General features: G+C 49.7%; 1 protein-coding gene across 1 annotated transcript in view; it reads left to right on the forward strand.

Annotated features, from left to right (window-relative positions):
- The window catches only part of LOC125944420 (uncharacterized), a 96511-nt gene extending 80530 nt beyond the window's left edge, over positions 1-15981 (forward strand). The window contains exons 7-11 of the mRNA XM_049664888.1: positions 8034-8179; positions 8405-8537; positions 9282-9440; positions 12620-12745; positions 15781-15981. Of these exons, the coding sequence (XP_049520845.1) occupies positions 8034-8179; positions 8405-8537; positions 9282-9440; positions 12620-12745; positions 15781-15981 (765 nt within the window). The remainder of the gene's footprint in view (positions 1-8033; positions 8180-8404; positions 8538-9281; positions 9441-12619; positions 12746-15780) is intronic.
- The last annotated feature ends 589 nt before the right edge of the window (positions 15982-16570 follow it).

The raw sequence follows: 16570 nt of genomic DNA on the forward strand, positions 1-16570 counted from the left end.
CTCCCCCTACCCCCCCCCCCCCCCCCCCCCCCCCCACGGCCTTTCGTGCGTCAGAAGAAGGCGCGTTTGCTCTACATATATTGTCACGTAGTAGTGACGATGAAGCAAACAGTCGTAAAACTGGGAATGACGAAACTGATTCTTTATTGGGCGAACCTGTGCCCACAAAAGCAAGTTACACTTGAAGCACAACGATAGCGGCGAACACAGTCGGCGATCGTCGAAATCTGATCAGCGGCGAAACGCGTCGGCTTTTATACCTGAGTCATCGAAGGTTCTAGATTAATCCCTGATGCCCGCGTGTCTTCCAGAAAGTTCTAGACAATTCGCGTCAGTCATGCAATCAGATAACAGAAGCGTCGGTGAAAACAGGCAATGGAAAGAAGCATCGATAACGTTCTAGAAACTTCCGATACAGGCGCGTCCTGCGCCTAGCGATAACGTTTAACATTTGTTAGCCGGTGGGAAAGCGGCCACCGGTGAAAGATAAACATGTATACGTGTCAATACCCTCCCCTTAAAAAGCATCGTCCCGATGCTACAAACAAATGTGAAAGCGTAAACAAAACCACGCGTAATAAACAAAATAACAAAAAAAAACAATAACAAAGTAACAAAGTACCTAAGTTTGTCAGCGGGCGTAGAAAGGCTTAAGACGCACCACGTGGATGACTTCAGGTCGTGCCCGGCGCCGCTGTGATTGCGAAATGCCGTCTGGCACGACCTCATAGTCCAGTGCGCCAATACGTCGGGTGATCTTATATGGTCCGAAATAGCGACGTAACAGCTTCTCGCTAAGTCCTCGTCGGCGTATCGGAGTCCAGACCCAAACACGGTCACCGGGCTGGTACTCGACGTAGCGTCGTCGAAGGTTGTAGTGTCGGCTGTCGGTCCTCTGCTGGTTCTTGATGCGCAGTCGGGCGAGCTGTCGACCTTCTTCGGCACGCTGCAAATAGGTGGCAACGTCGAGATTTTCTTCGTCGGTGACGTCCGGTAGCATGGCGTCAAGCGTCGTTGCCGGGTTCCTTCCGTAGACCAGGTTGAACGGCGCCATGTGCGTCGTTTCTTGCACGGCCGTGTTGTATGCGAAGGTCACGTACGGAAGGATGGCATCCCACGTCTTGTGTTCGACGTCGACGTACATTGCCAGCATGTCGGCGATGGTCTTATTTAGGCGCTCGGTGAGGCCATTCGTCTGCGGGTGGTAGGCGGTGGTCCGGCGATGGCTTGTGTGGCTGTATCGCAGGATGGCTTGAGTTAGTTCTGCCGTAAAGGCAGTACCTCTGTCGGTGATGAGGACTTCTGGGGCACCGTGACGCAGGAGGATGTTCTCAACGAAGAATCGGGCTACCTCGGCGGCACTGCCTTTGGGCAAGGCTTTTGTTTCGGCGTAGCGGGTGAGGTAGTCCGTAGCGACGACGATCCATTTATTTCCGGACGTCGACGTCGGAAAAGGCCCCAGTAAGTCCATCCCAATCTGCTGGAACGGTCGGCGAGGTGGCTCGATCGGCTGTAGAAGTCCGGCTGGCCTTGTCGGCGGTGTTTTGCGTCGCTGACAGTCTCGGCATGTCCTTACGTAATGGGCGACGTCGGCAGAGAGGCGAGGCCAGTAGTATTTTTCTTGTATCCTCGCGAGAGTGCGTGAAAAACCGAGATGTCCAGCCGTTGGGTCGTCATGGAGAGCTTGCAGAACCTCTGGACGCAATGCTGAGGGTACCACGAGGAGGTAGTTGGCTCGGAGAGGCGAGAAGTTCTTCTTTAGGAGAATGTCGTTTTGCAAGAAAAACGACGCCAATCCTCGCCTGAACACCTTCGGCACAATGACGGTCTTGCCTTCCAGGTAGTCTACAAGGCTCCTTAGTTCCGGGTCGGCTCGCTGTTGTTCGGCGAATTCGTCGGCACTGATTGGTCCCAAGAAAGTGTCGTCATCCTGGTCGTCCTGTGGCGGCGGTTCGACGGGGGCGCGAGACAAGCAGTCGGCGTCAGAGTGCTTTCGCCCGGACTTGTAAACGACGGTGATGTCGAATTCTTGAAGTCGCAGACTCCATCGTGCGAGGCGACCTGAAGGATCCTTCAAGTTAGCTAGCCAACACAAGGCGTGGTGGTCGCTCACAACTTTAAAGGGCCTGCCATAGAGGTAGGGACGAAACTTTGATGTAGCCCAGATGATGGCGAGGCACTCCTTTTCTGTTGTGGAATAATTTGCTTCCGCCTTCGATAGCGACCGGCTAGCGTAACTTACAACCCTTTCTAGTCCATCAGTCCTCTGCACAAGCACGGCGCCGAGTCCTACGCTGCTTGCGTCGGTGTGGACTTCGGTATCGGCGTTTTCGTCGAAATGCGCAAGTATTGGCGGCGATTGCAGGCGTCGCTTCAGTTCTTCAAATGCTTCGAGTTGCGGCGTCTCCCACTTGAACTCGACGTCGGCCTTCGTGAGATACGTCAGTGGCTCTGCGATCCGTGAAAAATCCTTGACGAAGCGCCTGTAATAGGCGCACAGTCCAAGAAATCTACGCACTGCCTTCTTGTCAGCGGGCAGAGGAAAGTTGGAGATGGCCGCAGTTTTCTGAGGGTCGGGGCGCACTCCAGACTTGTTGATGACGTGGCCCAAAAACAAGAGCTCCTCATACGCGAAGCGGCACTTTTCTGGCTTTAACGTGAGTCCGGAGGTTTTGATTGCTTGAAGAACTGTTTCAAGGCGCCGCAGGTGTTCTTCGAAGCTTGAGGCAAACACAACGACGTCGTCCAAATAGACGAGGCAAGTCTGCCACTTCAAGCCTGCCAGTACTGTATCCATGACGCGTTGGAAAGTCGCAGGTGCCGAGCAAAGACCAAACGGCATGACCTTGAACTCAAACAGTCCGTCTGGTGTTATAAAGGCCGTCTTCTCCCGATCCCTCTCGTTGACTTCGATTTGCCAGTAGCCGGTTTTGAGGTCCATCGACGAAAAATACTTTGCATTGTACAGTCGATCCAAGGCGTCGTCAATCCGTGGGAGGGGGTATACGTCCTTCTTCGTGACCTTGTTGAGGCGACGATAATCGACGCAGAAACGTAGGGTTCCATCCTTCTTCTTCACTAACACCACGGGGGACGCCCACGGACTCTTGGACGGCTGGATGATGTCGTCGTGTAGCATTTCGTCGACTTGTCGCCTTATGGCCTCGCGTTCGCGCGCCGAAACTCGGTACGGGCTCTGACGCAATGGGCGGGAATTTTCGTCGGTTATGATGCGGTGCTTGGCGACAGGGGTTTGTCGAACTTTTGACGACGACGAGAAGCAATCCTTGTATTGCAGGAGCAGAGCTTTTAGTCGTTCTTTCTTATGCCTGGGAAGGTTCTGATTGACGTCGAAAGTTGGTTCAGGTATTATAGTCGTCGTTGCGGGTGCACTGGAATCCGTGAAGGCGAAAGCACTGCTGGCTTGTACTATTTCGTCGATGTAGGCGACCGTGGTGCCTTTGTTAATGTGCTTGTATTCGGGGCTGAAGTTCGTGAGCATCACCGTTGCTTTCCCTGCACGTAGCTCAGCTATGCCTCTAGCGACGCAAATTTCACGGTCGAGCAGTAAGTGATGATCGCCCTCAATGACGCCCTCCATGTCTGCAGGCACTTCGGTACCGACGGAAATCATTACGCTGGAGCGAGGCGGAACGGTGACTTGTTCTTCAAGCACATTCAAGGCATGGTAACTTATGCTTGTATCCGGTGGTATCGCGTTGTGCGTTGAAAGCGTTATCGACTTGGACCTTAAGTCGATGACTGCACCGTGTTGATTTAGAAAGTCCATGCCTAGGATGACATCCCTGGAGCAGTGCTGCAGGATTACGAAGCTCGCCGGGTAAGTGCAGTTGTTTACCGTGACTCGCGCTGTGCAGATTCCAGTCGGCGTTATTAGGTGGCCTCCCGCTGTCCGGATATCGGGTCCTTGCCAGGCTGTTTTCACCTTCTTCAACTTGGCGGCGAACGGGCCACTGAAGACGGAATAGTCGGCTCCAGTGTCGACGAGAGCGGTGACGTTATGGCCATCGATGAGCACGTCTAGATCGGTAGACCGGCGTCTGGCATTGCGGTTAATTCGTGGCGTCGGATCACGGCTGCGTCGGCTTGCTCTGCTGCTGCTACGTCGCGTCGGAAGGTCTTCTTTCGGCGGCGAAGTGTTGTCAAGGCTGTTGCTAGGCGGCGTGCTGATATCTCGTCGTGATGAATCGCGAATCGTCGTCGTCGGCGGCGTCGGAGGATCTTCGGCATTGCGTCGTACAGCAACCGCACCTCCATCGGTTGCTGCCTTTAGTTTCCCGGATAGGGGCTCACGGACCGGCCCCGGGCTGGGCCAGTGTATGGTCGGCGCTGCGGCGACAGGTAACGTCCTGGTGACGGCGAGCGGGAGGGTCGTCGTGGTTGCCACTGGGCTCCGGCGAGGTAGTCGGCGATGTCACGTGGCCGCTCGCCATGCTGTGGACGCGGCGCGTTGACGGCGAACCCACGTAGGCCCATCTCGCGGTATGGGCATCGGCGGTAGACATGACCAGCTTCCCCGCAGTGATAGCAGAGTGGGCGGTGGTCGGGGGCGCGCCAAATGTCCGTCTTTCTCGGGTAGCTGCGCTGGGTGACGGGCGGGCGTGTTGGCTGCGGCGGCGGCGGTGGGCGACGGAACTGCGGCGTTACTTGGCCCTGGTGCGAGCGTGAAGGAGGGCCTTGACGACGGGCAACGGCGGCGTAAGTCAGCGCTTCCGGCTGGGGTTGCGGCGATTGCGGCTGCACATCAGGAACTCCAAGTGAGCGCTGAACTTCTTCTTTGACGACGGCGGCGATAGATGCCACTTGAGGCTGCGACCTGGGTAAGAGCTTCTGCAGCTCCTCGCGAACGACTGCTCTGATGGTCTCGCGCAGGTCGTCGGCGCCTAGAGCTTGAGCATCGGCGTAGTTGGTCAGGGCACGGCGGTTGTATTGCCTGGCGCGCATTTCAAGCGTCTTCTCGATCGTTGTGGCCTCGGAAAGAAATTCGGCGACAGTCTTGGGCGGGTTGCGCATCAATCCGGTGAATAGTTGCTCTTTGACACCCCGCATCAAGAACCGAACTTTCTTTTCTTCAGACATGTCGGGGTCGGCGTGGCGGAAGAGGCGAGACATCTCCTCCGTGAAGATCGCGATGTTCTCGTTCGGCAATTGCACCCTGGTTTCTAAGAGAACCTCTGCCCTCTCCTTTCGTACGACACTCGTGAAGGTCCTCACGAAGTTCTCACGAAAAAGGTCCCACGTAACCAGGGTGGTCTCTCTGTTCTCAAACCAGGTCCGAGCAGCGTCATCCAACGAAAAATAGACATGGCGTAGCTTGTCGTCGTCGCTCCATTTGTTGAACGTCGCGATCCGCTCGTATGTCTCCAGCCAGGTTTCAGGGTCTTCAGCCGATGATCCACGGAAGGTCGGGGGCTCCCGAGGTTGTTGCAGCAGGATGGGGGACGCTGGGGCTGCCATTGGGGTCGTTGACTTGGCCTTGATCGCTGTGGTCTTCTCGGGAAGAAGTCCGTACTCCGGCAGAAGTCCTTGCTGCCTACGGCTAGCTCGCTGGTCCTTGGTGACGTTGGCGTTGTCCTCCGGTTTCGGGCTTGGATCGCGGCTTTGCGGGGGCGTTCGCTGCATGAACGCACTAGCACCTCCACCAGATGTCACGTAGTAGTGACGATGAAGCAAACAGTCGTAAAACTGGGAATGACGAAACTGATTCTTTATTGGGCGAACCTGTGCCCACAAAAGCAAGTTACACTTGAAGCACAACGATAGCGGCGAACACAGTCGGCGATCGTCGAAATCTGATCAGCGGCGAAACGCGTCGGCTTTTATACCTGAGTCATCGAAGGTTCTAGATTAATCCCTGATGCCCGCGTGTCTTCCAGAAAGTTCTAGACAATTCGCGTCAGTCATGCAATCAGATAACAGAAGCGTCGGTGAAAACAGGCAATGGAAAGAAGCATCGATAACGTTCTAGAAACTTCCGATACAGGCGCGTCCTGCGCCTAGCGATAACGTTTAACATTTGTTAGCCGGTGGGAAAGCGGCCACCGGTGAAAGATAAACATGTATACGTGTCAATATGGTAAAGGAGGAAAGAGACGCCTACTTCTGCAGCCCTTAAGGGAGCACGGCACAGAACACGCGTTTGTTCTCCGCCGTGCGTTCACTCCCCGTGAAAGCGCGCGTCCCTCGCGCCCTTTCACTCGCACATACAGCGTTCGGCGGCGCGCGGCGACGATTTCATCTCCATTGACGTCATACGGAACCTCACGGCGACGGCGACGGCAACGGCGACGCCGACGGCAGAAATCTGCTTTGGAGTGTCCATATAATTGCTATCGCAATAATAAGTAAAAGTGAACACATTTCAGCAAGCATCAGACAGCTTCGCTTATCACCGATTCACATGTATGTGCGGGATCCATTGATATATTATTTTATTGCAATTGAGGTGCGTCGGCGCCGTCACCGTCGCCGTGCTGTCACAGTCCTGGCGTAGAGGGTTAGTATAGGTTCCCAGAGAATCGAGGGACGCGCCAGTGCGTTTCGCACTCAAAACTAGGGCGGCGTTTCTTCTACTCCTGTCATGATCGTCGTGCTCACAGACACTAGCGTTCCTGCTTTACAGTTATATGCATACCGCAACATGCTGCACACAGGGGTCTGAGCGAACAGTAAATCCGAAGGTAGGAATGCCAACAGTTCTCCGTCGTGTACATTATGGGTACCATCGATGTGCGTCCCCTCTTACGCCGCTGTGGGCGCTCCTCACCAGGCCAGTGTAGAAAGCCCACCCTAAGGAGTCGTGCGTGTATGCCAGCTACGCCAGCGTTGTGAGACGCCTGGTAACTACTATGAGGGCACTGTTACTGCTACGCCAACATCGTTAGAACACCGGCTAACGAGCTCGAGCGCACCGCCGAACGTTTCTATCGCTGTCAATAGGGAACTTGCGAGACCGCAAAGTGCGGGATAACGAGTAGTTCATCCGCACAGCTTTCCCAAGTTAGCCAGTTTAAGAGCCTCTTCGTTCTATGCTTCCGCAAGAAAACGGGCAAGCCATAGACCCACTCCTCATCGACGAAGTGAGGATTACATGGACATTTCTTTGTTTGCTCGTTTCAGAAAAGTGCCTAAGGTTATGGACGACCTTATACGAAAAAGAGTTCAGAAGAAGTTGAGGAACTATTGGATAAACAAGCACATACACCACTACGCCATCCTCGACCTGCGAATCAAGACCGACGACAGCACTCGCTCGGACGACGTTGTGGGCAAAGCCTTCGGAGTGCTTAAGGTACACTGTTGGTGTCAGTGCATTCAGCTTCAGCTCCTTGCAGCTGAAACTTGTACTTATAAGACTTCACGTTTTTAGGCTGCTGCAGCTACTTGCAGCTGAAACTTGTACTTATAAGTGAGACGACTTCACGTTTTACTTTGGGCTGCTGCAAGGATATGCTATGCAGGAAGATAATACTGGAAACGTTTTTCGTTAGCAGACTTAATTACTTGTGTAAAGTTCTACTACATCTAACAGGGCTCACAGCTTCGTGTGTCGACTTCTATACGTGTCTCATTTTTCAATAAATTTGTAACCCTGTTCGTTTGCTAGCAGGTTACTTGTAAGATAAATAGCACAATTTGTAATTTTAATACCAATCTCTAAACAATGTTACTGATTGAGCCGCGCGTGGCGTTCTAGGCTGGACCAGATAGAAGGAAAGAAAGTGAAGTGGCTGCTTGATCGAGCATCTTTCCTGTTTCCTGACTTTGTTGCTTTGTCTCATTTTCTATGGGCGATGTTTCGTCTGGACGGTTTCAAGTCACTTGCTTGGCGCTCTTTGGCCAGACCTGGCCCTTGCTCCAATGAACGCTACATACCATCATCATCGTCGTCATCATCATCATCATCGTCACCATCATCGTGTCAAGTTGGCCGCGCTTCTACGTCATTGTCAAGTGACAGCATCATGCCTGAATGTTGCAACTGATTTGTGCATTTTTCTTTCTTGTTCTAGAAGTTTAAAAGTATCCAGGAGAATATCCGCCACGCGGCGTCCAAAATGGCGGCGAAGAGGCAGCGCAACGCATACGTCATCCTGGGCACCCATCTCCGCATGGCCACGAGCAAGGAGTTGTTCAAAGCCCTCGAACACCATGTTGGGTGCGTTGTTCTTGTTCGATTCAGCAACGTCGCTATCCGAAAACCCCTTGAAAAGTTAATCCGGGTTCGGTTACTCACGTTATCGGGAGGGGGTCGGGGGAGTTGCATGTTGAACTGTGGCATGCCTTGCAACGTACCCTTCACGAATGTTCTGCAGAAGAGAGCAGCTTGTCCTCTTTGTTTGCTTTCGGCTTTGCTCACATTTGACTCCTCCTCTGCCGACAGATCCTTTCCGATCAGTGCCTTCGTAGTTCGCACTCACATCACCCAACGGGAAGCTCTGACGCTCTCCGACGGATGCAGTATCGCCGGCCCTGCGCCGTACAAGATGAAAAACAATCTTCAATTTATGGGAATGGTAAGAGGGCATCAGTGAATGCTATTACGCTACTCAAGATGTGTCGCGAAAATGTGTTGTTCCGCTTAATAGCGGTCAAAATTATTCCATAGTAATTGATTCCTCTGCGGCGTTTCACAGCCACTGGGTTGCTTTGGAATATTAAACTCAATCAATCAATCGGAAACATTAATTGGATGCAGTGATGCTCATTTCGCAGCAGATATTAAGACCGTATTTCTCGAAACTCGTGCGAACTGTAATGCAAAGCTTCTATCAAAAGCTTTGAGTATTGCCGAACTTCAATTCTGCAGCTATACAACGCTTCCCCAAGTTCTTTAATTACTAATTAGATTATTGAGTAAAGCTATAATTAACAATGGCATATCGAAGACTATTGCACAAATATCAATGTATACCTCCGCTACGACGCTTGGTCAATAGAATTCATCGTTTTGCCTCGAATTGCTGGCATCTAACAATCTGAGAGAGACGCGGTGTATTTCTCAATCTGCTATAAGTATATTTTTTCTCCATCAGACCCTTTCTCGCGACCTTCGCTTGTTATGTCCCCTCTCCCTTTATATATCTAGCTTTTAATCTCTCTTGATTTTCCACTTACTCTGAATATGCCCTTTCTCCAGGTACTTTATTTTTCTCTAGAGTAGGCAAGCTTTGTGCCCCTCCTGGTAGAAGTTGCCAGCTTTTTCTCTCAGTGCGATTGTTTCCATGAATTCAAACCTATTAATATAAATATCTCCGCAGGCCAGCACGATGTCGTACGTGAGAAATGTCACCTGGGTGCGGCGCACGCCTCTGGTCGTCTCGTTCACGTTATGCACGCGCCAATACCGGTCCAGAAAAGACCTCCGTGTCGGCGCCAAATGCCGCAAGGACGCCACCGTGACGACTACTTCCTCAGCGGTGAGTGAGTCTTCAAAGCAGCTGTCTACTATGCGGTCAACAACTGCGCAGCGGATGTACGAGCTGCTTTCATTCTTCCATTTTCACGTTATTCATGCAGAAAGCACGGGGATATACGAACACGGTTTTTGAGACAGTGCTGTGACATATGTACTATAGGGGATAAAGACGACTGTGAACCATTCGTACTCTGGGAAATACATGGCGGCAGTGTCTCGTTCTGTTTGGGTGACATTAAATAACGTTGTAACGGCGTGGTATCGGTATCGGCCGGAAGAGTCCATCTTAGCTTCCCCCTGTGAGGATTTCAAACCGGTAAAAAATATGCGCCAGACAGTCTGTACTATACTGTGAAGCTGAAAGGGCCACAGTGAAATAAAAGCTATCTGCGACAGGCCTGTAGAGGCTTTAGGTAGACTGTATGGACGAAAAGGCTTGTGAAGAAACAAAAACATTCTGTAGGACGTCTATAGGACATCTATAGGACGTCTATAGTCTAAATGAGACTAGTGCCCGCTGCGGGGACTCAGTTGTTATATGGCGTTTTGCTATCTCGAGATTTCGGTATCGATTACCGACTGCGGCAATCACATATCGATGTGGGCGAAATGCAATAACGCTCGTATAATTGGATTTACTATCTCATGATAAAAATCCCCTACTGGGTAAACTTAACCCGGAGTCCTCCCCCACGGCCTCTCTCATAGTCTCAGTGTTGCTTCGGGACGTTAGAATCAGTCAGTCATTCAATCAATCAAAAAAGCGGCGTGAACAGTAGGGGACAAAATTTTGCGCACCGCGCCCACGTAGAAAACGTCTAATTTCCTCGAATTCACCGTTTCACAATCTTACTCCCGTTACTCTTCTTGGAGCGAGGAAATTCGTGGCACATTCGAGTGGTCATTTCTCTGCTCCAAAGCTTTGAAGGTCGTTTAACACTGTAACTATATAGTCGGTGACAACCTTAGACTAAAAAGTTATGTGTGCTCTGTCGAACTCAAACAGAATTTGCATAAGTGCGCAAGTCAATCATGCAGGCTCGCGTATATTATTGATGTGAAGCGGTCTAGCGTGTTTATAACAGCTTTTTTTTTCGCTCGTACAGACATGTCTTTGCGTCACTGGTTTTAGAAGGAAACCTGTATGTCATGGCAAATTTTATGGCTCTTCTCAATTGCAAGTTGGATGCATAGGCTATGGAGAAGTTCAGCGTTTTTCCCGTGGGCGTGGTCCACAAGCTTTTTCGCCCGACTACTCGGCTCGGTAGCTTTGTAGCTCTGGCACTGCGCTACTTATCTCAAGGTTGCTGGTTCGATCCCGACCACGCGCCGGCCGCATTTAGATGGGGGCGAAATGCAACAACGCACGTGTACTTAGATTTAGCACGTGGTTTGACCCACGTGGTCAAAATTATACCATAATCTCTGTACTACGGCGTGCCTCACAATCAGATCGTGGTTCTGGCACGTGAAATTTCAGAATTAATTTTATTGCGATAGCAATTATATGGACACTCCAAGCGCATTTCTGCCGTCGTCGTCGCCGTCGCTGTGCGGTTCCGTATAAAGTCCAACGGCGATAAAATCATCTCCGTGCGCCGTACGCTGTGTGTGCAAGTGAAAGCGTACGAGGGTGAGGCGGCAATCGCGGCTTAATGTAGCGAACGCGAGGGAGGAAGGCAGGCCGGAAGCGCGCGGTCTTCTTTCGCGCGCTAGGCACGGGGACGAGGTGACGGAGAGAGTGGGAGAGAGGGTTCTTTCTTGCCCGTCGGCTGTTGCTCACAGCGCGGCCGCGCGGGCGCCATATCTTGAAAGCTATCTGCGATGTGGGCGAAGTGCGTGCCCTCACGGCCCTCATCTTCAATGAGATCTGCGATGGGGAGAAAGTGCATGCGCCGAATACCGGTATATATAGCTTCGTATGCGCTTTGCTTTCGACGTTTAGTTCGTATTGAAGCTAGACGAGAGACAGCTCGAAGGTCAGTTTGCCCGCGTTTTGACAGCGAGTTTCCGCGGTCATCGAGCTAGATGAGTTCATGTTTACTTTTGCGCGCGTGACACCTTGCTTGTCTTAGTTAGTAAGCGAATGTTTACAACTTTATATGGCCCGTTCAACTACTATACTTGCTTCGTATAGAGCTCTACTAATTTGCAATCGCAATCGATGCTTCGCCTTTCGAGAGAAACTGACTTTTTCCCCCTTACTGTGAAAGATATGTTTCACAACAAGGTTGCATCCGTCTTAAAGCTTTTTTACGATAGCACATAATAGGGCTTAAGTACAATAGGACCACTAAGGAGGGAAATCCGGTCCATAAAATGTCTGTGTAGATTGTACAAACCTTCGAGGGAAAACTGCTCAATGCAAAGTGGACGAATGGAGGTACAGAAGTGACTGGGACGAAGGCACATACAATTGCCCAATACCCCGATGCAATGCTTTATTGCTATGTGAACCAATAACCGGGGTGATCAGTTTTAAGTTTTACGGAATCTTTAAGAATTTTTGGTTGAAGATAACATAGTTTTAGTCATTGAGCTGGATTATTCAGAGAGGCGGACATTATTTGCAAGAGAAACCGGAACACATATTCAACTAATTAGCAAACACGTACTAATTGCCCTTCAATTATTTACATTATGGCACATATTGCAATTTACAAAATTGTAGCGGGTGAGTTTGCAAAGCATATCCACTTGGAATGAATTTACAGAATGACGCAAGTGTGGAGATACGTGCACTCAAACTCGCCGTAAAAATGCACTGTTGTTCCACTTAGTTGTTTAAGAAAATGCTCTTTTATGCATTGAAGCACAAAAGTAACTAGAAGCAGATGTAGTTCGTCGCACACTTTGGGAAACAATATCTGCAAACTCGTGTCATTCTAGAAATTCATTCCAAGCGGATACGCCTTGCAAAATCAGAGGCTAGAATTCGTAAATTGCAATATGTGCCGCAAAGTAATTAATTATGAAGTTATTTAGTAAATTTATACTAATTATCAAAATATGTGTTTCAATTCTCGTGCTAGTAACGTCCGCCTCTGCGAATAATGCAGCTCAAGGTCAATGATTAGGCTATCAGCCACAGGTGATTTTTTTAATATCATAAATAAAAAAAATTATAACGCCGTATACTTGCAATGGTGAAGTTGTGCGCACACGTCTGTGAATTGTCAGATGTGCAGCGAAAGGCCGGGCTTCTACGGAAACCAGGCGATCGACAAGACTCAGCACACGGCTTACTCGTGGAAGAAGCCGGATCTCGTGGCCACGTACGACACTGCGGACACGATGAGATGGAAGGCAAGTAACCCACTCTCGTGTTTGGCGTACACTGGCTATCGATCCTACACCACACGCATGTCTGCGAAGGCCGTAAACGAAGAACTTCAAGGAATGAAATGTTGTACATTAAAGCTGCATCGATGAGCCACAGTTTGAGTGAAAACTGAAAAGATGAAAATACGCCGTGCACATGACCGCGATACGTAATGCTAGGGAAGTAATCTGCACAAGAGTTAGTATTGATAGTTTAAATATTCATTTTACAAATATCGAAAGAGAAGAAAAGTAAAAAAAGAAAAAGGAAAGGCTGGTAATGTTTTTTTTTCGGTTATGGTTCTCCGGCTACAAAACTCAGTTTGGCCTGGTTCCGGTCGTACATTTAGCCACAAACTGTTCATTCTAATAAACAAAAAGAGAGAGAGAGAGAGAGAGAGTAACAAGGACACAATTACATTAACCAACCTGGCTGTCGCCAATGATTCAGGGTCGGCAAACATAGCCTTTCTGATGTTGTGAATGTTACGGCAATGACCGGTGTGGGTCTCCGTGCGACGGCGAGGTCGTTGAATAAACTCGCGAAGAATGTGGACGATGGAACTTAAAATATCACGCGAATCAGGTGAAAGAGGCCAGCGATAACCAAATGTGTAACATTTGCTCCAAGCAATATATTTGTTTATTGTTAGAGGTGTTAGAGATGAGAATGCTTTCAAATTGTTTGGCTAATAAGCGCCGTCGTTGCATGCATCCACCCTTCGATCCTTTGTTTGTCCATAAGTCCATCTACAACTTCAGCAGTCACCCCGAAATTTAGTGAAAGCGAAATTAGCAGTATAGCACTGAAAGTAGGGCGAATTGTCTCATTCTGCGCGATATTGTCGTTTCCTTGCTTCACATCCCGTCTTGTCGATGTTCATGAATGAGCGATTAGCAATCACGCATGCCCGTGACCTCATCGCTGCATGCGCGGCGCGCTTCCCTTTCCCGCGTCGTCATGAGCCGCCGCCGCAGCGTCATCATGAGTGTTCGCCTGAGCTGTTTCACGGGAGCTCTAAACTCGGTCGCATCCGATGGGCGCGAAATCGCCCTCGCAGCGTCAAATGATTATGCAGCATACTACGTGAATACCACGGCGCTGAATAAGCCGATGCTTGCCGCTTCCTATATGCCTTTCACTTTCACTTTATTACCTTAAATACCCCCAATTTGGTTCTTTGACTAATTGGGTGAGGTTAAAATTTAAACATACATCGATAAAGTCCTTTGTTTCAGCGCTGTTTGTTGTCGTTATGCTTTGCCAATTAATACTGGGGTAATTGAAATAGCCAAACAGAAAGATGCGCGCTTTAGGGTGTTTAGTATTAAGTTGATGTTAGCAATCATTAAGGTTATGTGCAAAACTTGGGTTGTTGCTGGGGGGTCGATAGTAGACACCTAGCATGATTATTTGAGGTGCGGAATGGCAGATGGCCCACAATATTTCAAGCTCCGAATTGATGTTAATGACAGAAGAAGGTAACTGATTGTTAGTAGCAATGAGAACGCCTCCACCTCGTGAGTCCTTGCGATCCTTCCGAAAGTACGTTGAAATTAGATAGGTCGGCCAAAAATTCAGAATCGGTGACGTCCTTTGTTAGCCAAGTTTCAGTTAATACGAGATATATGTTGCTTGCGGATGAGGAAACAAGATTATAAATATGCTCGCGCTTGGGGAGATAACTGCTTATGTTTGTGAAGATTATCGAAAAAGAGAGGAACTGGAAGTTACCACGAGGAATTTTGCAAGGGCGTTTAGCTGCTTGATGACGAGTCGATTGCTATCGGATTTCCTGTACCGTCTGTGATGATTTTTTGAATGTGTACCGTTTCGGACCAATATGCAATGTTTTGTATCGCAGTGAAAATGCTCTTGATTTGCTTCGAGCGAATGCAACGAGCTGTTTGCGCGTAGCACGAACAGGGCGTGAAAAGTCATCCTCAATGCTATAATTAGTTCCCCTTACCATAGTACCTTTAGAAATGAATAACTCCTTGGTTTTAAAAAAGACGAATTTCACCATTATTGGACGAGGGCGCCCGATTGAGTGGCGTCCAAGACGGTGAGCACGCTCAATTTATTTTGGGTCGATTGTCAATTTGAGGTTTCATGGCAGTGGCGGAGGACTATTGCTTCGGATTGGACATACTTTTCTGATGCATTCTCGTCTTTAAGATTATAAAAGATGAGGTTGTTGCGGCGTGAACGATTCTCGTTCTGTTTGTTTAGCACCCTGCATGCGAGGCGCAGTAGGAATGAGGGCCTTTCGAAACCGGCGATCACTATAGGATTGTCTTCGTATTGCGCCTGTGAGAAAAAAAAAGAGGTAACTACTGAAAAAAATAAAGAAAAAGCTAACATGCAACTTAAAGGATCGACAAACACGTACACATTTGTTACTGTGCATTTCAAAACACTTCTTAAAGTTCGGCGGCTAAGTTGGCACGCTTTTGAGCCCGCCGTGGTTGCTTAGTGGCTATGGTGTTGGGCTGCTAAGCACGAGGTCGCGGGATCGAATCCCGGCCACGGCGGCCGCATTTCGATGGGGGCGAAATGAGAAAACACCCGTGTACTTAGATTTAGGTGAACGTTAAAGATACCCAGGTGTTCCAAATTATTCCGGAATCCCGCACTACGGCGCGCCGCATAATCAGATCGTGGTTTTGGCACGTAACACCCCATAATTTTCGGACGCTTATGAGGAAATCGGTGTTTAGCGAAGCTTTCTGCGATGTTTGCGCAAATGTTAGAGCGAATCTTACGGAAACGTAAGGCTGACGACGAAAGTGTGTGTACAAAACGTGCTCAACTGGAACACAATTTCAAGCACTACAACTGCAGCGGACTTCTTCACTTTTCTGTTGCCGACTTCCTCACTCGCTCCTCGCTCAGTGCATGCTTTCGCCCCGTTTTGTTCCCTTCATTCTCCGCGCCTCCACTACTTCACTCCTCTGTGGCCGAACATTTCTTGCTTTGTTGTTGAAGCTGTCCTCGCCGTCTGCTCTCCTGTCCGCAGGTATGTTCTCTGGAGAGAGAGCACCGTCCCCTGAACCTGAGCGTGGCGCTGTTCGACATCGAGTGTGACGACTGGCGCGGAAAGTGCGCGAGGCCTAGCACGTCGCACATGAAGGGTTCCGACAGGACGCGCAGCCTGCGCGCCTACATGCGCCGGCTGTCCCGACGAGGCAGCGTGAATGCCAGCGGCGAATGCCCGTAGATGGCGCCGCCAGCGAGAGCGCTTTTTTTTTTTTCAGCCGTAGTGTGCGTGTTACACTCTACACTTACTGCGCCCTCGGAGAAACTGTGCTTGCCAGCAGGACCGAGCACATAACGGTGTGGGTCTCCGTGCGATGGCGAGGTCGTTGAATAAACTCGCGAAGAATGTGGACTGACAGAACTTAAAATACCACGCGAATCAGGTGAAAGAGGCTAGTGATAATGATGATAACACGGCTGAAAAAGGCGACGATGGTGACGAGTCAGGTGAATACGTCTCTCAGTTGTGCAACGGCGATACAACGCAAAAATTCAAATTTTTCAAGAACACCAGGAAAAATGTTGCTTCGTGTAATAGACGCCACAGTTGCTGCCGGTGTGGGAAAGGGAGTAGCACAGCATACTATGACAAAGTAAAGATATCCTAAGAGAGAGAGAGAGAGAGAAGGATCAGTCAAATGTGGTCGCTACAGAAGAAAGGTGGACGTACATGGTGGTCTAAATGATTTGATTAAATGTTCATTATACCTCTCTATCTGCTTCTTTTTCATGTTCATTATTCACTCGTTTCGTATCTTAATTCGTATCGT

This window comes from Dermacentor silvarum, chromosome 3, assembly GCF_013339745.2.
Source record: "Dermacentor silvarum isolate Dsil-2018 chromosome 3, BIME_Dsil_1.4, whole genome shotgun sequence".
In the NCBI taxonomy this organism is placed as follows: Eukaryota; Metazoa; Arthropoda; class Arachnida; order Ixodida; family Ixodidae; genus Dermacentor; species Dermacentor silvarum.